This window comes from Rhododendron vialii, chromosome 3a (assembly GCF_030253575.1).
Source record: "Rhododendron vialii isolate Sample 1 chromosome 3a, ASM3025357v1".
In the NCBI taxonomy this organism is placed as follows: domain Eukaryota; kingdom Viridiplantae; phylum Streptophyta; class Magnoliopsida; order Ericales; family Ericaceae; genus Rhododendron; species Rhododendron vialii.
The window spans coordinates 33,722,942-33,747,452 of NC_080559.1; the positions used below are offsets into that span (position 1 = coordinate 33,722,942).

The following is a 24,511-nucleotide window of genomic DNA, read 5'->3' on the forward strand; positions in this document are numbered from 1 at the left end:
CAAGACAAATGTGTCATGATCAGCTATTGAAATCTGACAAGCTTGATTGTTTTTACAAGACAAATGTGTCATGATGATCAGCTATTGAAATCTGACAAGCTTGGTTTTTTTTGCAAGACAAATGTGTCATGATCAGCTATTGAAATTTGACTAGCTTGATTTTTATGCATGAATAACCTACTTGATGAGCTTAACAAAATAAACATTTTAGATCAAATCATTGAGTTGGTAGCACACTCTATTATGTTCTCTTGTCACCGTTAGATCTCTCCATTAATGTGTTGGCAATTTCTTGTTGAAACCCTCACAAGATTGTCAAAGGAAAATTCTCACGGAGGATCCGGATCTATAAATTCCCCAGAGTATAGATCACGTACTACGTGGGGTTGGTTCTCTACGGTTTGAGGAGTCTTAAATGTCAGAAATGCGGTTTTACGTTTTTAGTACTCCATTCAAACTCAAATATGATCGGGTTTAGGGGTGGTTTGATATGGGTTTTGAGTGGGGGTTTTCGGGTAATGAGTAGCAATAGATAAATAAAAAGATAAGGCTCAGTTTGGATCACTAGAATCTTCACTAGGAATACGAATGTGATTACTATGAATCAAATTCCTAGGAATACAATACCTGAAATAATTTTATTCCAGTGTTTGGATTAATTCAATAATCTTATGTAAGAATCAGTTATATTGGAAATTTATCAAAGTCAATGTTTTCTTTTTTAATTGATTGAGCCAGGAATCTAAGATTCTCATGCGGTAGGGGAGGGATCAGATTCCCACTTAATTTGGTAATGTGATTCCTGGTCAGATGTGTCGTTAGGAATCACAATCATATTCCTGTCTCTCCCAACCATGAGAATCCTGAGAGTGTGGCATCACATTCTTATTCATGTTCCTTCCAAACGTCGAAATCATGAAAATAAGGTGTTACATTTCCATTCCTCCTCAAGATTTCTGTCATCCAAACCGAACATAAGAGTAATAAGTGGAAGAAAAACTTATTAGAAACCGTGGATCGAGAGACAGGGAAAAGGGCTAGAACGCAAGAGAACAACCAAACCCTGAGAGTTGTTTGTGTCAATGTTGGTTCCAACCCACACACAATGGGCCCATTTTGTTGGACTGTGCCGTAGTGTACAGTGAAAGCATTTTCAAACAAAGATTACTACTGGGCAAGCAGGTCCAAAGCCTTATTAGCCAGCTTGCCACAGCATGTTTATACAAGGTGGGTGGTGGTCGGATGTTCGATCTGGCAAGGCCGACAAACCCCATTATTATCACGGTCTCATCTCACCGTAAAAAGGACCCATACAAGCGGGCGGACCTTCTTCATGTAATGTTAGCATTTAAGGGATAAAGGGTAAGCATGCAGGTCTGTTCCCGAGGCAAGGCGAGTAAGATCTACGGTCGCTTTCGGCCCCCAAAATTTTGCGGAAAACCAGAGCCCGTAATTAGCAGAAGTAATGCATTTGTTAGGCACGAAAGTTCGGTCTTTGGTTGTATAGTGCGAAATCAATTGTTGGCCGGTTTACTGGCCAAAGCTAATCTCTGGGAAGAATTTGAAGAAGCGATGAGTGGACGACGATTTTAACTAAATATCAAAGATTATTGATGACGACTCTTTAATCAATTGAGTAATAAACAGAAACATAGTAAGTATTTTGTAATTTGCAGTAATTAAAATTGAAAATTATTGTTGTAAAATACATATAGTCTCATCTCTTACGAGCTCGCTTTGGACCCCGGAAATCTCAGGGACGGTACTGGAAGTAGTACGTGCAGCTAGCATTTTGGGCCGGTGTTGGTGGGTGGTCGGAGGCGACGGGGCTCCAAGGCCAAAAAAATCTAATTTATATGTTTTCTTTATACTCGTACAAGTGTAAAGATTTAGCTAGCTATAGTACTCCCTCTATATGCTAATGATCTCTCATGATCAACGATTCGGGACTGGTGCTGTTTGATCATGAGAGAACATTAGTATCGTTGCATGTTATGCGTACGAGTGTAAAGATTTATTTATTTATTTTTGGCTCAGCGTAAAAATGTAAATAAATTAAGAAGAGAACTGCTAACATGAAAAACTGGAGTCCGAAATTCACTATCCCTATGTAATTATGTATACTTTAGCTTGTACTTATGTTTGTGTGAAATTTTCATTCTAATTTCTGAAGTACCCAAAAAAAAAAATATATTCACTCTGTACGTAGATTTTCCCTTCTTTGAAAATTATGCTTTTTATCATTCTTCTAATTATAGCTGGTTATATTATAGTATTATATTATATACCTACTCAAGTTAATACGTTCTTTTCTTAACAAATTAAAATCAAAAAAATAGTGGGTTAGTTTTGAATGAAAAAGACTAACATTGATAGTTTCAGAAGCAAGCTTATATAATAATAATACTCCAATAACTAGAGATTCCATTTTACAAAGATTAATTGACTTCTAATTAATATATGCAAGTGAACGATGTTGGGATAATGAACCGTTAACCCATTCTAGTATAAAAACTTGTTTGGATCAAACACTTACCGATATTCGTGGAGCTCCGAACTATGAATACATATAATGTTGACGTGTATTTGTATTTATATGTCTATCTACTGTTGACGTGTTCTCGTTTACAATTTGGATGGTGACGAATTAGGGTTTGAAATCAGAGAATGACGTGCCTTGAACCAATTATTTCTTTTTACGTCGTTTTTTTTTTTAAAAAAAAAAATTTTGTTATTTGCCTCCTTCCAGATTATTAATAATTTAATTCTTTTTTTTTTTTTAAAGGTAGAGAATGACACACCGAATGTCATTCTCTAATATTCTTTCCAAATGTCAAAATACATGACCCGTCACACTGTTGAATCGTTGATTGCGTGCCCGTATCATGTTTTGCAATTCTTAAGCGAAAAGAAGAAAAATAGAACTTGCAATTCTACACACATAAAAAGTAGGTCTGTCTTTTTCGTTTTTTCTCATCGCCTTATATGATTTTTTTTTAAAATTTTTTTTGTCTATATTTTAAGAGAGTGAATAGGATAGCTCTAGTTAGCAATGTTATGGGGAGGGGTAGACCTAAATTGACATTAAATGCTGTTGTACGCAAAGATTATATGAGTATAATGGGTTTGTGTGAACTAGTGGTGCTTGACAGAGCTCAATGGAGGAAACAGATTCATGTAGCCGACCCCAAGTGATTGAAACGTAAGGTTTGGTTTGGTTCAACTCCTCTGATGGAGACGAATGATAGGATGTAAAAATTTGACATGAATCTTGTAAAATTAAGAAAGCACAAAAAAAAAAAAAAGGATCGTACCAAAAAGTCACAAAAAGTTAGGGCAAATGGGCCCCTCATAATTCGCATAATGAAGTAATCTCTAGAACAAAATAGTACCCTAGAAAGACTACATATAATGGGAATCAACAATGGTACGTTTTATTTTAATTTTTTTTAAGAAGCTTAAAATCTGAATAAAAGAAGAAAAACTTAACAAACAGTGAAAAATAAAATATACACCATTAAAATATTTTTTCAATCATTATTGAATCATGTGACGTACCTTTAATATATCAATTATGAGTATGGTCTACTACGGGGAGGTGTTTTTGAGCCAATCATTTTATGAATTACTACAAACCTTAAATTATATATTATCAAATTTTAAATCATAATCATCGTATGTATAAGTGTTAGGATAATACTCTAGCATAATAAATTCCATAATATGTGGCCAAATAAATAATAAAGCACAGTGAAAAATCATGGCTCCCAAACAATCCCTACATAATTTTTTTGTTTGATCCGCAACCCCTACATAATTGGAGATCTATTTATTGATTGAGATATCTTTCCAATAATCTTATAGTGCACAGATTGGCCTTAGGGTCCCAGGAAGCCACACAAATTATTCGAGCCATTCATTAATAGTAAAATAATTTTTCGATTGGTCCTGCAAAAGATCAGCCCAGTCGGATAAATATAACTGCAATTCATATTCTCCTCAACTCTAAAAGAAAAAAATTTATATAAAGATTGGCTCAAACACTTATATTTATTCGATTGGCTGGACTTTTGACGGGGCCACTTGAAAAATTACTTTAAACTAATGAACGACTTGAACATCCCACGCGACGATCTTTTCACTTATGTACATGCTCCGTCGGTGGCCATAGTGGAGTGAGAATCAAAAGAGGGAAGATATGATCGAGATATCTTTGACCCGTGATTAGTTTGCAGATCGTAATAATTATATGCGATTAGCGTGCGATGATGGGGCTTAATTTGCATTTACCGAAAAAAGGTGAATCTGATTAGCGTGAAATCTCTTGCGAATGTGATTCGTTGACCATCGATAAGATCACGATTTTAATTAGGACCACACAAATAGCAGCCCAACTTTTTGACTTATTTGTGTGTTTATGATGATGATGACGATGATGATCACTTCAATATGATGGAGTAGTAATTTTGAAGATGATCATCACCATCTTTGAAAAGTTGATAGATCGATCAAGCCTACCACACTCATTGGGGTTGAAAATGATGGAGTACTTGTGGGTTTTTTCAACAAGTCCTTTTACTGTTTTAGTATCAGGCCTGTGTTTTTTGAGATTCGCTTTGGTTACTCGGTTTTAATCAGGTACGTTGGTGTCGCAAACCAACGGGACTAACCCTATGAATCAAACCAACAGGAGCATCCGCAGTGTTTTTCGAAATTCGCGTTGGTTAATCCTTTTACTGTTTTAGTATCGACGGTGTTTTTGAGATTTGCATTGGTTACTCGGTTTTAATCAGTACGTTGGTGTCACAACCAATGGGACTAACCCTAAGAATCGAACCAATGGGAGTATCCGCAGTGTTTTTCGAGATTCGCGTTGGTTACTATTTTTACTGTTCTAGTATCGGCAGTGTTTTTTGAGATTCGTGTTGGTTACTCGGTTTTAATCGGTACGTTGGTGTCACAACCAACAGGACTAACCCTACGAATTGAACCAACGGAAGTATCCGCAGTGTTTTTTGAGATTCGCGTTAGTTATTCGGTTTTAATCAGTATGTTGATGTCACAACCAACGAGACCCCTAAGAATTAAACCAACGGGACTAGCCCTCGGAGGTATATTCTTTTCACTTAATACTGCAATAACAAGGTTCACAAATATCATCTGCTTTTTTTTTTTTTTGTATAATGGTTCCTTAATAAGTGGTTAAACTAGCTATAAATAAGACAGGTGGATTCACACTCTATGGACGGCTCAAAGAATGCGGCCGGGGTTGCTCCCTACTCCATGTTTGGAGGATGAAATTACGGAGAGGAAACTAATACTTAAAAACTAGCCCCAACGGGTTTGGCCAAATGGGCATGAAAAATCAATTTGTTTATCATCCACAAGGTTGCATGTTTGAATTCCACGAAAGCCAATGCCAAACCTTGGGGCCATCTGGTCATTAACTTAAGAGTTTTGGAATTAGTTGAGATGAGCGTAAGATGCCCCGTATATCCGATTATATAAAGAAACACTACTAATAAATTAATGTGGGTTTTGGGATTCGCTATGAAATCGTATGTTTTTTTTAGGCAAAAAAGATTTTATTAATCTTTGAAAAGGATTACAAAGATTAAATGGATTACAGACAAACTGGCAAAAAACGCCACCCGAGAATCAAAGCCCAAAAAAACGCAAGATGCCAACCGAAAAGTCCACAACAAAGAGCCAAAATGTAACGACCCAAATTTTCACGTCAATTTTTTTTGAATAAAATTTATCATTTTATTATAATTCTTTTACTAAAATTTATTTTATCATTTATTAAAGTGATTGTATTATTATAATTTAACTCTAGGAGCTAGCCATTAAAAACCCTTTGATACCATAGGATTTTTTCATATCTTGAACCTTGATATCCTTGTACCCAACTATTATAGAACCCTAGCCTTAGGTTCATGACCCTAAAAATCTAGAAAAGATATGGGTGAATCTAGGAGAGATCTTGAGAGAGAGAGCGAGAGAGGAAAAGATTTGAGAAATTTAGGAGAGATTTAGGAAAGACATGTCAAATATGTACATGTAGATGTGGAGAGAAATCTAGGAATTGATCTTGTAGTTAATACTAAGATTTGTAGTACAAATTCTTTTCTTCCAAGAAAGCCTAAACCTAGATTAAAATCCTAGATCTTATTGTACTATTTGATTCTTGCATTAAAACCTAAGACTAGAAAGAATAAATCTAGAACCCTAGTGTGCGAGTGCCGAAATGTGAGAGGGGGAGATTGGAGCATATTTTTTCTCTTGATACTATTTTACAAAAACCTTAAAACCCCTAAGGATTTGGCTATGAACCCATACTTGTGTGATAACCCAATTTTCACCTTAAAAAAAATTAAAAATACGATTAAGATTACTGGCGTATGCCTGTGCTTGAAGGCACGATTCGAACAATCAGTACAGGGAAACAAATACTGAACTTGCGTGTAATATACGGCTCAAACAATCACCACACGCAAATTAATACTAAACTTGCGTGCAATATACAAACACGTGTCCAACATATTCAACTATGCGATAAACAATAACGCAATATATTCATTGATAAACATCGTAATCTTAATGAAAAGGAAATAGGTAGCAAATATACAAAGAATGATGGAAGAACTCACCTCAGTGGTTTCAATGAAGTAGATTTTGGTGGTATTGAACTTTCCAAGAGAGAGAAAGAGATAGGGGGGGAGGGGGGGAAAGTAAAGAAGAAGAATGTGAAAATGATATGAACGATGTATAGAAAATTCTATTTTCGATGATTTTCGTGATGTATATTTGACAGCCTAGAAATAAGAAAATGAATGTTGGCTTTGATTTCGGTGATCTCGGTGGTTTTGATTTCGATTTTGTACAAAGGTTATGTATGATTTTCATTTTCATTTGAATAATGCCTCAATGTGTGGTTTTGAAATACAATGTCTTAATGAGAGTAATTTATGGGGAGGGAGAAGGAGAGAGAGAGAGATGTAGGTTAATACATTAGGAAATCTTCATTCCTTAGGTGTTAATACATTAGGAAACTTTCATTCCTTTGATCTAACGGTTATAACCTTACCACTAAATACGATTGAACGATTGTAGATGCATCTATATTTGTATGCATAGACATTTTCGACGGAAAATTGCTCTGTTTTATAATTAATATAGATAATCTAGATTTGATTTTCTAGATATGACCTAGATTCTAGGTTCGCTAGTATAAATAGCCTCACACCCATGCACACCAACTCACACCTCACTTCTTCATTCTTTTCTTTCTTGTTCTTGCATTTATTTAAAGTGAGGGAAAGTGAGGGAGAGAAAAGAGAGTCGGCCAAGAGAGAGAAGAGGAAAAAAAAATTTCAAACACCACTACCTTGCCACCTTTCCACCACCACTCAAAACCATCATTCGATCTTTAAATTCCAAAAGTCTAAAAGTTGTTCGGATTCGTAGTTAAAAGAAAATTAATTTTCTTTTCATCAAATTCCAACTGAGGCGACGACACTCTGTTTCGACCCGACGAATCCGTAACCCGCTACAGCCAAGAAGAACGGTAGAAACCTCCTATCTGTCCACCTAAGTATAATGTTGATGTGTTATATGTTTAACTATTTATTTATTATTTTTATGATATCACATGATTAAATTGTTTAAGTTGAAAAGTTAATTTTATCGTTGTAATGCTTAATTAATTGCATGTTTGTTGATAAGTTGTGATGTTATAATTTTCAATGTTGTCGAAAATAGAAATGAATGAAATTAGTGATTTAGTATTATTATGGCATGATTGTAGCAAGCTTTGAAAGAATAATGTGAATGCAAGAAACTGATGCATGATTACAAGACATGAGAAACGAGAAGTGGAATACAAAAATTAAAAAGAAAATGAAATGTGAAAAGATTAATAATTGTGTGAGTATGAAAACCCGATGGAATCTGAAAGAATGGTTTACGGAATTATGGCTCGGGTGTGTGTGAGCATGAGAACCCGATGAAATCTGAAAGATGGTTAGTGGAATCATGGCTCGGGTGTTCGTGTGTGAGTATGAGAACCCGATGGAATTTGAAAGATGGTTAGCGGAATCATGGCTCAGGTGTGCATATGTGAGCCTGAGAGCCCGATGAAATCTAAAAGATGGTTAGCAGAACCAAATGCTCGAGGAGATATAATGGAAAGTGGAATCGATACTTGAAAAATAATGACACAATTTACGATACGCTACGATAACTCTGAAAGAACATCAACACTTCTGTTTACCTTTATGATATGAAATTTTTGCGAAATGATAAACTGTTATATGCCATTTTTGTTAGTATATGGGACATAGGAGTAGGAGTTAGCTACTGAACTTAAAAGCTCATGGTGCTCGTTTTGTGGACCTGACATTTTATGCCAGATCGACCTGGGTGACAAACAGAGTTTACCAGCTGGAGGAGTACGATACTGCTCAAAGACTTGCCAATGAAAAAGAATGACGAGAAGAGTAGAATTTACCCTAATGCCCTTCCTATCATATTTGTTAAATGTACTTTGAAAATTAAGGAGAATTTATTTTGTAATGAATTTATATTTAATAAATATTAAAAATTTATTAAATTGACGTTCCTAAAAATTGGGGCGTTACGCAAAACACCCTACGCAGCCCTAAATCGTATGTTCATATACCTACAGTAGTTTTGATCTCATTGCCTGTCATTACCAACTAAATCTTCTAATCACTTTCAAAGTATCTCCAACTTTAATTCATCAACAAATCAGGTCATTTGGCCAATTATTATCAATCAATTACTACTATTTCACTGCCCATGGCTCTATATAATAACTTTATCATTCAACCTCAATTATGGGGCGTCAACAAAGCTTGCTTATGATTAGATTATAACCACTGGGATTTGATTTGTTTGGTCAACTAATTATTTGAGTCTTGATCTCAAGCCAATGAGTGCCCCTAGAGAGAGAAAGAGAGAGAGAGAGAGAGAGAGAGAGAGAGATTCTGGATTTGATATCAGTCAATTCCTTCTTTTACTTTGCTTGCATAGCCTCACTTTTAACTTTCTAGGTAATTAAGCCTATAGCACTACAATTTTCCAGCAATCTGCATTGAAAATCGATTATGGGATCGAAAGTATATATAGTGCTCTCACTGTATATATATTCTAAAAGGTACTTTATAAATTTTTTTTTTAAATCGATAGGAGAGAATATTAGATCGAGTATCAATTATATAGTACAATCACGGGACACTTCATTAATTATATGAGAGTACACGAGATAACAGAGTCTAACAACTCAACCACTATAAGCCCTCGTTCGAAGGACAAATAATCTCAATGGAAGAACACCTTACATAGGTGGAAAGATTCGAACTCCAGACCTTTTAATGAGATGCAAGAGTACTGATTAACTGATCTAGCCACAGTTAATTAGTATAATTCATATACCGTAGTTTTGGAATTTAATTTGAGGCCAATGCATTACATGCACATTTAGCATCAATGATGTCATTTCATTTCATATTTCTCAATGAATGTAGTTTAAGCTAAAATTAAGAATAATAGGGTGGTTTTTGAACCATTTACTCCATAAACTTCTGTTAAGTTTTAACGACCGGGTCACCCTCTAAATAATCTTTATTCTTTATTATTTCTCGTAAATTTTAACTAGTACTAAAAACGGTGACGCTCAAAGATAAGTAGCAATAATCATTTAGAATCTTCCAATTCAAAGGTAAACTCTTATCAAAGTGTACATAACAACGCCCAAATCAATATGAAAATGATACCATACCATCTGAAAGATTTAGACGATGGTGATGCATCTTGCTAAAGTCCACCATGTTGAATTTTACGTGCCGCCCTGGGGTGCACTAGCGCATTACGAGATCCCTTGTGCTTCTTTCGCACCCAAAACATGCAAAAGCATGAAAATTTGTGGAAATTGTGTCAAAATAACTACTCCAGTAGCTAAAATAAACACAGTTACCCCAAATTTTAACAAACTGACAAATTATGCTTACCTTTCTCCCCAAAAGCTGGCAGCTTTTCTGTTACCCCTGACAGGAAAAGAGGGGGCAAAATTGAAAAAAGTAGGCCAATAAAAATTGATGAATATTACAAAAAATAAAGCCACTATACTACTATTGCATCAGCAGCTGGCTTTCCTTGTTGCGTTATTTAATTTGGTCATTTTCGAAAACTCTACGCCTTGAATTGCATATTCCATTTTGTCGATCATCTTGGTTTTTTGTTATGGGAGATAAATATTTTAATTAAGGCTATTTTATTGATCGGAAAAGTTTTGCATCCATTTTTCAGACCAAAAGAGTTGTTCGGGCCTGAAAATTCTATCATGTCTATGATTATTCATCGGTTTTCTTTTTTGGTCTCAGCTCATGGTTAGTGCGTTAATAATGTTATGTTTGGTGGCGAGGGGAGTCTGAACCCCGCTCTCATGCATGACAATATAATGGAGGCGCCAACTGTACTCGACTCCATTTGTATTCGTTGTCAGGATTCAAACGTAGATTAATCATGAAAAAATTGACTCAATACCTCAAGCTATATCATTTGCATGCGAATGGTTATTTACCAAAATAAAATTCACATTATTTACCAAAATAAAAATCGTATCAGCTCTATCACATTAAAGTTTCATCTTCCTAGAAACATTACACGGAATGCAAACTTGCAATAAGCATATCTCCAACTTCCAGAAAAGAGAGAGAGAGAGAGAGAGAGAGAGGGAGAGAGAGAGAGAGAGAGAGAGAGAGAGAGAGAGAGAGAGAGAGAGAGAGAGAGAATTCCCCTCAACTGTGAACTGAAAGACTAGACAGATTGCTTTGAAAGTATAGGACCCATATGAAAGGGAAAATGGCCAAAACATGTCAAGGGACTATTAGGACAAGAATAAGGGGAAGCAGCCCTTGAGTAGGGCACTCAATCGTTGGGTGAACCAAACCATATTTATTTATATTTAACAACCCAAAAATACAGAAAGAAACCCTTAAATAGACAGCCTTGTTCCCATGTGCCTAAATTTAAGAGCAAGGCTCCAAGATTACAACTCCCTTTGTGCTGCATGTCCCTCCCCTACTCTCTCTCTCTCTACCCTTCCAAACAAACAATCTTCTTGGGAACATGGGAGAGAAGCCATAAACCCTAAACAAAACAATGGTCCCTTCGTAATTCCACCTTTCCGGCCCTTTCCTATGTGTATTGGCTTTTGTGTAGGAAAAATTGGCTGATTAGTGTACTCTTTTCTTGAGACTTATGATATCACGTTTCTTTCGGGACAAGGGTGTGTGTTGTGCACCAATGCACAGCACGAGTGCTATGCACTCGTTATGGGCCCATCCCGAGTCTTATTATCCGATTTGAACCAATTATTTTGTTTATCTTGTCGAGTACGTAGTGCATGCACATAAAAATTCAAGTTTATCGAACATCGGTAGGTGGTAGCTATTTGATCGGTCATGAGCATTTAACTTTCAGTTTTGTAAAAAAAATCACCTACAATTGTTTCTTTAACTGTCTCTTTTCAAAAATGTATTATGAAAACTTAATTAGGCATGTCTGAGCAACCTAAATTTTTGTGCACACTATGTACCTGACGAGACAAACAAAATGAACAACTCAAAAACCCACTCGAGTTTAAATCATGGCTCCGCCCCTATGAATAAGCAGCTTTTATCATAAAGTCCAGCTGCAACAAACAACCACCAAGAACCACGTTTTCTGTGTTATAGTTTCAAATTGTTTGCCTAATTAAGTAATTATAATATCGGAGCATATGTAAAGTGATGTATGCCATATACATAGTAAAAAGACCTGTAAATACACAACTCATGCCCATCTGTTATCACCCAATCATGCACCCCATATACAGGACAAATTGCCAAGGGACAAAAATATCCTTGCACCAAAAATTTTAGGATAATCAAGCAAAATTTATGATTTGGTGTTGTTTTCATGAACTTTGTTTAATTCCAAAACTTTTTTTTTTTTTTTTTCCAAACGGCAAAAAGAATTAGATTCATGTATATCATGACAATTATACAAATCGATCGGTAGCCTATTAACCCCAAGGGGTTGGACTACTGGTCAAGGCCTGATACTTAAAGATTTGTTACCTCCTAAGGTCTTATCTTCGAAATCATACACATTTGTGCTCCAACTTTAATTGAGGCTGACATAAGCAATGATAGGATTGATCTTTTAGGATTAGTAGTGCGAGTAAGTTGGTTGAACACCTTAGTTATCGAAAAAAACAGGTAGTCTATTCTTTTGTTGAACGGAAGAGATGAGAGAGAGAGAGATACATCATATTCTTACCAAGGGACAGAAGCCAAATTAGATTCAGGGGACATATAATGTGTAACTATGGATAAAATACAAGGGTAACATGGTCTTGAAAAGATTAGAAGTTCTCATCATTCGTTGACCCTATAAGTAATAATCCCAATGCCGGAACCTACGCCGTTGGGCCCTCCCTCTAATTTTGGTGCCATCTGAATATTTAAAAAAAAAAAAAGATTGATTATTTAAAAGAAAAAACCAATATGTGGATATGAGTCATCGTAGGCGTGATTGTCTGTCTACCCATTCATTTTATAAAATCCATAGCCCAAAAAAATATTCCTTCTTATTACGTTAGTTAATATGTCAAATACAATTCCTCACAAATAAAATGACATTTCGTAAATACATGTATCTATTATAACTAAGAGTTTTAGCGTACTTTGCAGATGAGTTGGCTCGGACACATAGAGTTAGATTTTGAAACATACACAATATTCGAACATACTCCTAAAGCATACCACCCAATAGCATAGGGGTCCCGCAACCTGATTCATTCATTTCGTAAATTCCAACAAGTAAATCATTCATGCAAAAATCATTTTTACCAAGACAAACGTAAACTTTTTAAATTGTTAACAGTGTTTGATCAAAATGATATTTTGCTTGAATAATTTGCATGTCGATAACTACAAAATGAACATTTCGAACTGTCAAAATATATCGTTCAACTTACGCTATTAGGTGGTGGTGATTTTAGAGATGTGTCACCAGAATCACTCCCTGAGTTAAAAAAATAAAAAGTTATGGAGTGCATTCTTACAATAACCCACCGAAAATCAATCTCCTTTTTTCTTTTCCACTTTCAGAAGATAAGCACACGAAGAAAAGGCTGCTCCATCCAACACTATATAACTCAAAGGAGGGAGAGAGAGAGAGAGAGAGAGAGAGAGAGAGAGAGAGAGAGAGAGAGAGAGTATTGCGCATACAAAAGCTGAGAGAGAGAGAAAGAGAGAGAGAGATAGAGGGAGAGAGAGAATATTGCGCATACAAAAGCTGATAACCAAAATCAAGAAGAAGAAGAAGAAGAAGAAGAAGACAAAAAAACAAAAAACAAAGGGCAATGGAAGAGGAGGGCTTCTTGTCGCACAGGTTGAAGTTAATGGTGATGTCTTTGTTGGTGTTGGTGTTTCTGCACAAGGTTTTGAACATGCTATGGTGGAGGCCAAGAAAGATTGAACAACATTTCAGAAAGCAAGGGATCAAGGGTCCTCCTTACATATTTTTGATAGGAAATGCAAAGGAAATAGTGAGCCTAATGTTGAAGGCATCTTCTCAGCCTATGCCTCTCTCTCATAACATCCTCCCAAGGGTCCTCTCTTTCTATCATCATTGGAGAAAAATCTATGGTACCATCACCCTTCTCTCTCTCTCTCTCTCTCTCTCTCTCTCTCTCTCTCTCTCTCATGTTTAAACTAGCTATATAGGTCAAATTATACTCTTTCAATTTTTGGTGTTTCTTTACCAATGCGTCGTTGATGCACAAATACATCTTTTAGCCGCGGATACTGTTACGACGTACCAATACCATTGCATATACTCCCCCCTCGCGTACGTACTTCCTTTAGTATCATTGACGATCGATGACTTGTGAAAGAATTACGTTTCTGTTTGGACTGATCTTTCTTGATGGTAAATTTCCATGAGGCCGGGTTAAGATCGATCGACTGTTTCAAATATTCCATCTTATCTTTCACCCGTATCCTCTTCTTTTAGCTGTTTCCTACGTACACATACTACCTATCATTAATGAGTTAACAACCATAGGGATTCGAGTCGAAATCCGGACCTCCTCCTAGCAAGGTAATAGGCATATTACCACGAGTCGAAATCCGGACCTCCTCCTAGCAAGGTAATAGGCATATTACCAGACGGGCGAAGAGCCATATCTTTTTTTCTTGTCCTTTCAATCAGTCTGTATAAAGATACTTTGGTTTTTGGACGGCCTTGTTGTCACCTTTCTTTCGTTACTTTTTGTCGGTAAAATTCCAGTTGTGGTTGATTGCAGGTGCAACATTTCTAATGTGGTTCGGGGCAACGGTTCGGCTCACCGTTTCGGATCCGGACCTCATCCGAGAAATATTCACCTCCAAATCCGAATTCTATGAGAAAAATGAGTCTCACCCGCTTATTAAACAGCTTGAAGGTGATGGACTTCTTACCCTCAAAGGAGAAAAATGGGCTCACCATAGGAAAATCATTACTCCTACCTTCCACATGGAAAATCTCAAAGTAAGTTCACAAGAGAAAGCTTTTTATCTTTTTACTAATCTCCAAGATAAGTTCTAGCTAGAATGAATCACAGGATACAGGACACTTACCTAGTCAACGTTTAATTAGGACATTTTAATCGTACGTGCTCCGAGTTAATCATTGTTAGGACGTAGGGAAATGTTAAAGTTCCACATCAGATAAACGAAACAAATGTTAGATCTTAACTTAATATTAGATTTCTTTATTTTAACATAATATTATACAGATCACAACTTATAGGCTTAAGCTTTTAAGTTGGCTAACCAAACCAACTGGGTCAACTCAGTAGGCCGTCCTTGTACAGTATGCACTTTCAAATGGGAGGTCATGTGTCAATCCTAACAGAAATCAAAGATTGATTATTTCTCCACTTGAATGAAGGTTCTTTGTTTACTTATTTTTGTTCCCTTAATAGGGTTTGCCCATTATCCTTCAATCTATATTGTGCACAAGTGATGTGGTACGGGTTCCACAACATATTGAGCCTCATGCGTGGATGCATAGAAGGATCAATACGGAGTACAAACACCCAATAATAACAAAGAACCCTCTTAACTCTTAAGGTGTCTTTGGATTACAAGAATGTGATTGAAATTTGAAACATTCAAAACTAAGTTGTTCTTGTGATTTTTGTTTTTTCTAGTTGTTGATACCAGTGGCGGCAAACAGTGTGAGTGATATGTTGGACAAATGGGTGGCAATGTCGGATTCGGGCGAGGTGGAAATTGAAGTCTCCGAATGGTTCCAAACCTTGACAGAAGACATCCTAACTAGGACAGTGTTTGGTAGCAGCTATAAAGACGGAAAAGCCATTTTTCGACTACAAGCGCAGCTTATGGCGCTCACATCCGAGGCATTTCAAAAGGTTTTCATCCCTGGTTATAGGTACGTAATTAATCCATTGCATATTTTACGAAACAAACCATCATCATACTTCTTTCGATAACGTGCATTTCATTCGGTAATTTTGGAGTAACTCTCTTAATTTCACATAAACAGTGGTCTAACGAGTGAAATTTACCGTCAGACCGATGCACCATTCATGAGAAGAGGAAGAAGAATTACTCCTGAAGCATTTAATTAATTATTTTTCTATCAACCAACACATGCGTGATAGTGTTATTATCGGATCAACTTTCTGCCACGACATTCTGCACAGAAAGTTACACGATTTTTTTTTATACGTACAATTAATAAATTTGTTTGTGAATCTTTCTTAGAAATTAAATCTCTTATATCCGCTTGAGTTAGGTTCCTACCCACGAGAAGGAACATGAAGTCGTGGAAACTGGACAAGGAAGTCAAGAAATCTCTCGTAAATCTCATAGAGAGGAGGAGGAGGGAGAATTGTTGCAACAAGACGCAAGAGGCCGGAGGCCCGAAGGATTTGTTGGGACTTATGATTCGAGAGAGTTGGAAGGAAATGGAAATGGATTCAAATTCCTCTCCATCGGCGAAGATCATGACGGTACATGACATGGTCGAGGAGTGCAAGACGTTCTTCTTCGCCGGGGAGCAAACGACGTCGAATTTGATGACGTGGGCGACAGTTTTGCTGGCTATGCACCCCAAGTGGCAGGAGCTGGCACGTGAGGAGGTGCTCCAGGTGTGCGGGGCACGTGATGTTCCCTCCAAAGATGACATTCCCAAGCTTAAGACGGTAAGCTATATAAAAGTTATATAGATTAATCAAACTTCTTTTTTTTTAAAAAAAAAAAGTGTTTATATTGCTTAAATAAAAAAATGAATTTTTTTTTAATATGTCGAAAGCTTTTAGCGGTATATGTAGGGGGAGTGTTATATTCCACCTCCGGTTCTTACAAAAATACTAGTTTGATTTTACGCTAAAGGGAAGTCGATTAAGTACATCAATAGCTGAATAACTAAATTCTTCAAAGGAAAAAACTACTAGCAATTTAGAAAATAAACAGTTTGGATCATAAAAATAATATCTCAATGACTTTCAGTAAAAGATCATAATGTAGTTGAACCAAAATTTTTTTTCTCTATTTTAACAAAAACGAAGCCCAAAACAAAGCCTAAAATTTACAAAATAGTAGTGTGCTCTATTCGAACAGTGCCACCTCCTTCTCAAATCCTGACTCCACCACGATACACTTGTAGTTCCTTTTGATTTGTGCAACGGTGTGAAAACAGCAGAAACGAAAAGGGCATGGGGGTAATTATGGCTATTCGTAATTTTGACAGGTTATGCTTTGTGATCTTGTGTGCAGCTGAGCATGATTCTCAATGAGACCTTGCGGCTCTACCCGCCAATTGTGGCGACAATCAGACGGGCAAAAGCAGATGTTGAACTTGGGGGATGCAAGATCCCATGTGGGACCGAGCTTCTGATACCGATCCTAGCCGTTCATCACGATCAAGCCATATGGGGCAACGATGCCAATAAATTCAACCCCGCTCGATTCTCCAATGGAGTGGCCCGCTCGGCCAACCACCGGGTGGCGTGGATCCCGTTTGGCCTCGGGATCCGCACTTGCATCGGGCAAAGCCTCGCGATCCTACAGGCCAAGCTTACGCTCGCGATCATGTTGCAGCGCTTCTCTTTTACCTTAGCCCCGCATTATCAACATGCGCCAACGGTTCTGATGCTCCTTTACCCGCAACACGGCGCACCAATCATCTTTCGACGTCTGGTTGATCCCATGATTGATGAAGATCAAGGGTCCTAAATTTCCATCAGATAAAGTGCCTATCCTTAGTGTGTGGGCGCACAAAATTTTTGCACTCCAGTGACCAAAATATCATCCATTGTTGCATTAATTTTTAGGATATCCATTTTAAGTTCCATTTGAACATATATTATACTCTGACCCCCACATTGTCATGCTCAAGTGTTTTGCCAAAAATGTGTAGATACGGCATATATGTAACGTTTTACGACAGGTGTTTAAGTCAACTTACTCGGACCTCGACTTTTCCCTGAGGACCAATTTCGCCGCCTACTTGCAGTGTATACTAGTTTTAGGATATACATTTAGTTAAGAGTGGCTAATTGCGCTCTCTCTCTCTCTCTCTCTCTCTCTCTCTCTCTCTCTCTCTCTATCTATCTATGAATGTAATGTACTTAACACACGACTTTGTAATATTATGCGTTTGATAATGTAAAATACAGTTGTTTGTGAAGATTTATATTTATACAGAGATTAGACTCTACAGTTAAGATGTATATATACTCTTCAAGACTTGACAGCCGTGTCCAACTATCACCAGTTTAATTGTTTTTGTTTACCTTTTGGGTGAGAATCAAACACTGCAGAAACCAAAATCTTTCTTTTTGTATTACTTGCTGGATCTTCTCATGCTCTGTTGGGGTGGGTGTGTTCCCTTCTGGGCTCCAAACGGTCTCCATGGAGCATGTGATCTCTCTCTCTCTCTCTCTCTCTCTCTCTCTCTCTCTCTCTCTCTCTCTCTCTCTCTCTCTCTATATATATATATATATATATATATATATATATATATATATATATATATATATATATTAAAACTGGAGAACTGGATCCCATCCTAATCCTAGTTCTGTCACTATTAAAACTGGACTCCAGAGGTTTTTATGGAGTACCATTGAGAGCAAACTTAATGCCAGACGGATCTGAATTGTCTGCTCTGCAGAACTCTTCTAGGTATAGATCTCATTGGCAATATCAACAACGGAAAAAGATCAAATCGATCAAGTATCAATAGGAACGATTTTAAAATTTATTTATCTTGACAAAAACATGTTAACACTCAATCGAAACCCAGTTATACAATACCAAATTGAAATGATTTTTGGCATGGATTGATGATATCATAAGGATCTAATGGAGTAAAAGATTCCGATCATATTTGTGAGCCCTAATGACCTCAATCTGCGGGTGCACACCCGGCGGACAAGCCAGATCATACCAGAAACCAATGTCTCTTCAACAGTACTAGACGACAAAAAAAATCCTCAACTTATAATCAAGTGGTAGTAGTAATAAGCAACAGGTGATCAATAATACTAGTCTTACGTTACAATATTCATGAAAGGCACAAGAATACTGGTTGTTTATTAATTGAAAACCCAATTAAGAAAACACTTAAGAAGGGTGTCATCTTAGAGGATCCCTGAGTTTGGAAATACTAGTTCTTAAAATGCTTTGTCTCATTCAATCAAGTAGTCGGAAAATTATAAAATCAGAACATAAATTTAATAGAGACAAACATTGTGGAATCAAAGTTTGTAATAAATTAAGAAAGATAACGTTTTGTTTTCGGCAGAATTTAAATAAAAGAAAATAAAAAATGATACAACATCAGTAACTTAGAAGACAAAACAGCTCAAAATTTGACACAGGCACTCGTAGATAGGAAAACCTGAGGATGCAGTAACCACCGAAGCTTACCGTTTCTATGTCCCTTTCATGCAGGCACTGAAACATCGAAAAAGTCTAATCAGAAAGAGGAAATCATGAAAATAACTTGAATTACGAAAGGATTGTGTGCAATTAAAAAAAAATTCAAGAACAAAGGCATCAGAACCAGCAGTCCTATTTGATAGAAAATAAGAAAAGCAGAGAATTGACAAAGTAACACAGCTGATGTGTCCACTCGTAGGAATCGAGATGATCAAGTGGTTTTGGAGGATCTACTCACAAGTAAAACTTCGGAGCGTAAAAGTTTAATGATGAGTATCTACATTCTTTCAACATCACAAGTGTCTGAAGTGGGGACCCTTCACCCATGGACCTTTCACCTTCCCTTGTGCCTTGTTTCCAACTACATAGCTCAATACATACGCAGCAGGTTTAATTGCATAATGTCCTCGATCATAAACATGTATAAAACTTATCTAGGCATAAACAAAAAAACCTAGTATAACCTACCTAGTCGAACTGGGTTTGTCAGTTAACAGAAAGAAGATCACATATCACATTTGAATCAACCAGGTGGTTAAACAAGAAAACAAATGGGTTGTGTCAGAATTGGGTTCTAGAAAATCGTCAACTCAACAATTCCGTGATAGTATTGAAGGCAGCACACTGGAAAAGAGGGAGAATTTCTTGTTGGAGTGAAAGACACAACAGAAGAACCAATACAGCTGCTACATTCAATTTTGATAATTCAGGAACTGATTGCTAGGTAATGCAAGCAAGCTTTATCTATATACGATTGTACAGGTTTTTGACGGCCTATAAGATATGTAGTTTGAGGAGTTCCAGAAACCTCCTAAACTCAGTTTGAACAAATAGCACCACATTAGCCCCGAAGGGATAAGCACGCATAGAGCTTGTATTGCTATGATAAAACTACGATGCTAAAAAGGCGTACCAGTAAAACGGTAATGAAATCAATTTTCTTCGTCACTCTATGTAAAACATCTTTCTGAAAGGTGGAAGCATCTTGCCAGAAGAATTTTTGATCTCACAACTTAGTTCAACCTCCATCAACCGATGGTTTTCTTTGGATCGATTCATCGAAAAATCAAGAGTTAAATCATCACCTTCACTAACTGGTACTGAAGGATGCAAGAGAAATACCTGCTCATGAGAAGAAACGGGGGAACAGTAACCAGATTAATGGATGCAATAACCAGAATGACGGACAAAAGCATGCAAGAAATCAGAACTTTGAAGATGATGTAACACCAACATTTACCGTTACATGCAAAAAAAGGTAATAGCTCTAAGCTCATAACTACCATTGTGTCCTCAGCAGCTTTGGATTCCTCCAACCCATAACGATTAACATATTTCATAGTGATTTTTTCACGTAGGCAAACTAGTGGTGAAAACCCAAATCAGGGAACAACTATGACTAGACATCATCAAATGCAAATTCAGGTGTATAAAATAATCTGGTTTTGCCACTACAACTGCCTGACAATAATAGCAATAGTACCCGTATTATTTTTTCAAGGGTCATGTGGTCTGCAGATGATGCTCAGTAAAATGGCAGAACTGTATCTTGTAATAGGGAATAATGGATCACAAATTGATTCGACAAACAGAAATTAATCAAACTTCAACTAAAATTCCAAGGCAGAATGCAATTAGGGTTACTAACCTGCTGGCCCCAGTGCGTGCAGTAGTCTTCACTAGGAGCAGTGGTCAACTCGATTTCATGTTGTGCTGGATTCTCCTTACTTCCCTAATGTACCCAAACGAGGAGCAAAAAGAAGTTTTTGAGTAAGTATGCAGATGCCTGAATTATATTGCATGAATATCACATTGAAAATCAACTCACTCGGAAATGGACATCAAACCACCCGCCAAATCCGCAAAGCCTTGTTTGCTCTGCAGTGATTGATGATGAAACGCTTGCTCTGATGTTAAGGATGTCATCTACTGTTGCTGTTGAACAATCAATTTCTTTTACAATGGCAGGCCTTCCTAAAACTTGCTTTGGATGAAGGTTGTTCCACAGTGATGTCTACAAAAACATTGTTAGTACAATCTTATGAGAATGCATAGGACTATAGGAGGACAGTACAAAACCAGCAATCACCATCAAGAGTTCAATCAAAATTACGGAGTAGGTAAAAATCAGCTTTATCAGTTTTAGCATATAAGCATGGGTGCCAAGAGGCCCTTCAATATTGAGGCAGAGTTAGAAGCCTCTGATCTTCCCGGCAATCAAGTATACAGGAAAGCAGTACAAGATCAAGAGTTAAAATTGGAATTTTCCTTCTCCCTTTGTGTGGAAAGTGTATGACCACCAATGCTCAATTTATATCACCAAGTCCAAAAAGACGCCACTAATATAAGTCTGCTTTTAACAGGAAAAGTTTCTGAATAAAATCGCAGAAAGGGAAGAAGTAGAAATGACAAAATTTCACAAAAAAGAAGAAGAAACAACACTAAGAAGATGATGTAGCATGGTCAGAAACATATGAAGCCAAGCACCACAATTATGACATGATGGAGAACAACATATTTCAAAGACGAGAATATAATAAGTACATCAAAACATGCACATAAATCAACAAGAATAATAACTAGCCTCTCACACTCAGAAAGGGACATAGCAGGGGAGGGTTTCGTTTCAGCAGCCAAAAACAGCACATAAACGCAAGTTTATGGAAGAAGCTCAATTTGCTCCAGGTTACAAATGTAAAGACCTATAATGATCAGTAACCAGCAACGAAACTTTGAAGTGAGCGCCTGATGAAATACAGCACTGACCTGTAAATAGTACTTTTTCTGCTCTTCAGAGTAAGGCTTTGTTAGAACACTCATATCAACACCATAATAAGTTTTTGTCTCACCCAAAAAACAGATCCAATCGTCCATGGCTCCTTCATAGTCTCCCTTTTTTTGATCTCCCAGTCCAGATCTGATTGGTGCCAACCACATGCGCGCATGGCTGGGATACCTGCAAAATGTCACCTTCATAATTATTGAAATCATATCATTTCATAAGACCATCTGTACATGGCAGCTAAATAACGAGCATTATTATTCGAATAAACTGCCATGTATGGTGCACAACCACGCATAATTTTTTAACTAAAACCAAAATTACACTCCATCAGAGCAAATCCAATTGGTGGCTTTATTTGAGCATAATATGGCCAGCTGGTATGAAATACTGTTTTTGAGGTCTCACAAGTGATTACACCCTTCATAATCCTCCTACAATCCTAGTCCATCTATACAGTTTATCCGTAGAGTTCTCAATCAAGCCCGACACAAGATGTATTACTTGGCTGCTTTGTTAACTGGATGATTACATATCTTAAACATAATTGGAATACCACAGGGCACCAAAAAATACTAAATATCCAACATCTTCAGCCCATTACAAGGTAAAAAAGAAAACCTCATAAATACTGGAAAAATGAAATCCTAAATCACTCAAGTTTGATTTTTGTGGCCCTCCTCCAACCTTGATGCTTCATGCTACCTTGCTTTTTGAGATTCTGACTAATTTTATGTTATGTCCTTCATTGTAGGACACCAATTCATAATCCACACTAAACACTCACACTCCAAGTTAACCAGAAAAATTGCATGTCTTTCACAAGTAAAACAGTTACTAAGACCATCTAACAGTTACAACAACTCGCTTATTAAGTCTTACATCCACCAAGTAGGACTCTTGTTAGTTAGGAAATGAAATCTCCAATCGAATCCATTTCAAAGCTCCACAAGACAGTTCCTCTCAAAATTTGTAAGCAAACCAAGCAGTGATAAAGAGAATGGAAAATAGAAAAAGACACCATTCAAATTGACAGGCTAAAACTCGGGATGTTAAAAATTTAAAACCATGATAACCATATGAAAACATCAATATGGAGAAGTACTTACATAACCCCAGTTGGCTTCAGCCAGCGATCACGTGCACAAATCACAGAATCAAACATAGACTCACGCAGAAGAAAATATCCCATCCACTCGGAGATAATTACATCAACTGCTCATCAATGACTTCACAAAGTAAATTCATGGCCGCAAAAGTCAAAAATTCCAAATGCAAACTGACATATATAACATACTATTTGGAAATTACAAGCTGTAACCTTTCTCTGGCAAAGTAATGTCTTCAATTGAGCCCTCAATCACTTCAACTACATCTTGAAGGTTATTGGCTTTCACAAGTTCGCGGGCATGTTCAGACATCTTCGTTGCTTCCACTGCATAGACCTTTCTCGCACCTGCTTGCCCAGCCCAGATTGCAAGAATGCCACTCCCAGTTCCTACATCCAACACAGTCTTTCCCCATATTTACCAATTTAGTCCAATACACAACTTCAAAAGAAAGAAACACTCAAAAGGGAAATAAATGAGCGCAGTTATGAAACAACACTCGACCCAAATGTGGCTACGGTTTAGCATAGCACTAAGGGGAAGGGCAGACCTAGATGGATTTTAGAGGCGGTAGTCCGAAAGGATTTAGGTTTGTCGGTTATTACAGAATATGATGCCCTCGACAGACCTCATAGGAGAAAATAGATTCATATAGCCGATCCCAATTGCTTGGAATTTAAGGCTCGGTTGGTTTGGTTTGGTTTGATAGGGTATAATCAGTAGGGTTCACACCACAAAAGTTGGACTCTTGGAACCATCCCAATGGATTATCATATTCCCGTGGATAATTAATACGTAATAGTGTCTAAACACATGATATCAAAATGTGTAGTACTGGGTGGTTGTATGAAGCGAAAATTTCCAGTTTTCAATCCCAGTAGTAAGGTCACAAGACTCTGTCCATATGTTTGTAGCAAATTAGCCATCGATACTGAGTGAATGTTAATTACATTAATAACAGTCTATGCATGTGCCTGTGAACACAAAAGATTAAGCTTTGTTTCGTGTCTGGAAAACTAAAACATACACCAAATCATCATTATTCAACAAGACAAGAAGAAATAACATAAAAGTTACAAACTCTCATCATTTCCTATATTGAGAGAGAGAGAGAGACCTTGCCAACGAAGTGATGTTTGTTCTCAAAAACGGCGTTGAAGTAAGCGTCCATGCGGACTCTATCGCTGAGCATCTCCTTCTGGTGGAAGAGGAAGGCGTAGGTGCAGAAGTAGTTGGCGAAATCGACGTCCTTATCAACGGCGTTGCCGCCATTGCTGGTGCCGGTGCGGTCGCCGGCAACGCCGTCAGCTGAGCCTCGCATAGTGGAGAGAGAAATAGAGTGCGATTGAAGAGAGAAAAGAAGCCGGTATCTAGGGCAGCGACTATAGTTACTTGTGTGGAGCCCGCGTAAAAAGGCTTTGATGCACATAAGCACATAAAGGAGAATCAGATCAAGTGTATTGGCAGTTGATAGGTATTGTGCACCTCTTGATATTATTGCTGTTTGGTACCTTCCCCTGCAATGTTTGAGGCCGATAGAGGACTCGGGCTCCCTGTAGGACACCATCCAAATCGTTTATTTCGATAATTAA

General features: G+C 37.2%; 2 protein-coding genes across 2 annotated transcripts; one reads left to right on the plus strand and one right to left on the minus strand.

Moving 5' to 3' along the window:
• The first annotated feature begins 7,265 nt into the window (after nt 1–7,265).
• Nucleotides 7,266–17,778, plus strand: LOC131320203 (cytochrome P450 734A1-like). The gene is made up of 6 exons (XM_058350821.1): nt 7,266–7,570; nt 13,182–13,721; nt 14,381–14,604; nt 15,269–15,510; nt 15,877–16,285; nt 16,860–17,778. The coding sequence occupies exons 2-6, from the start codon at nt 13,436–13,438 to the stop codon at nt 17,316–17,318; spliced, it is 1,620 nt and encodes a 539-aa protein (XP_058206804.1). The 5' UTR covers nt 7,266–7,570; nt 13,182–13,435; the 3' UTR covers nt 17,319–17,778.
• Nucleotides 17,779–18,836: 1,058 nt separating this feature from the next.
• LOC131320205 (protein arginine N-methyltransferase PRMT10-like) lies at nt 18,837–24,501 on the minus strand. Its single transcript, XM_058350824.1, has 8 exons — nt 24,037–24,501; nt 23,132–23,324; nt 22,920–23,025; nt 21,795–21,984; nt 20,857–21,042; nt 20,677–20,760; nt 19,942–20,150; nt 18,837–19,043 (listed from the first exon to the last, which is right to left on the minus strand). The coding sequence occupies exons 1-7, from the start codon at nt 24,484–24,486 to the stop codon at nt 19,974–19,976; spliced, it is 1,386 nt and encodes a 461-aa protein (XP_058206807.1). The 5' UTR covers nt 24,487–24,501; the 3' UTR covers nt 18,837–19,043; nt 19,942–19,973.
• Nucleotides 24,502–24,511: the final 10 nt, after the last annotated feature.

What these genes read in the sequence shown, in the direction of transcription:
- LOC131320203 (XM_058350821.1), top strand. Translation starts at nt 13,436, where the DNA reads ATGGAAGAGGAGGGCTTCTTGTCGCACAGGTTGAAGTTAATGGTGATG. An exon ending in TCCACATGGAAAATCTCAAA is followed by an intron (nt 14,605 to 15,268) that starts GTAAGTTCACAA and finishes TGTTTTTTCTAG; the next exon opens with TTGTTGATACCAGTGGCGGC. An exon ending in GTTTTCATCCCTGGTTATAG is followed by an intron (nt 15,511 to 15,876) that starts GTACGTAATTAA and finishes CGCTTGAGTTAG; the next exon opens with GTTCCTACCCACGAGAAGGA.
- LOC131320205 (XM_058350824.1), bottom strand. Translation starts at nt 24,486, where the DNA reads ATGGTGTCCTACAGGGAGCCCGAGTCCTCTATCGGCCTCAAACATTGC. An exon ending in AACATCACTTCGTTGGCAAG is followed by an intron (nt 23,325 to 24,036) that starts GTCTCTCTCTCT and finishes ATATGGGGAAAG; the next exon opens with ACTGTGTTGGATGTAGGAAC. An exon ending in GCACGCACTGGGGCCAGCAG is followed by an intron (nt 20,151 to 20,676) that starts GTTAGTAACCCT and finishes TCTCATGAGCAG; the next exon opens with GTATTTCTCTTGCATCCTTC.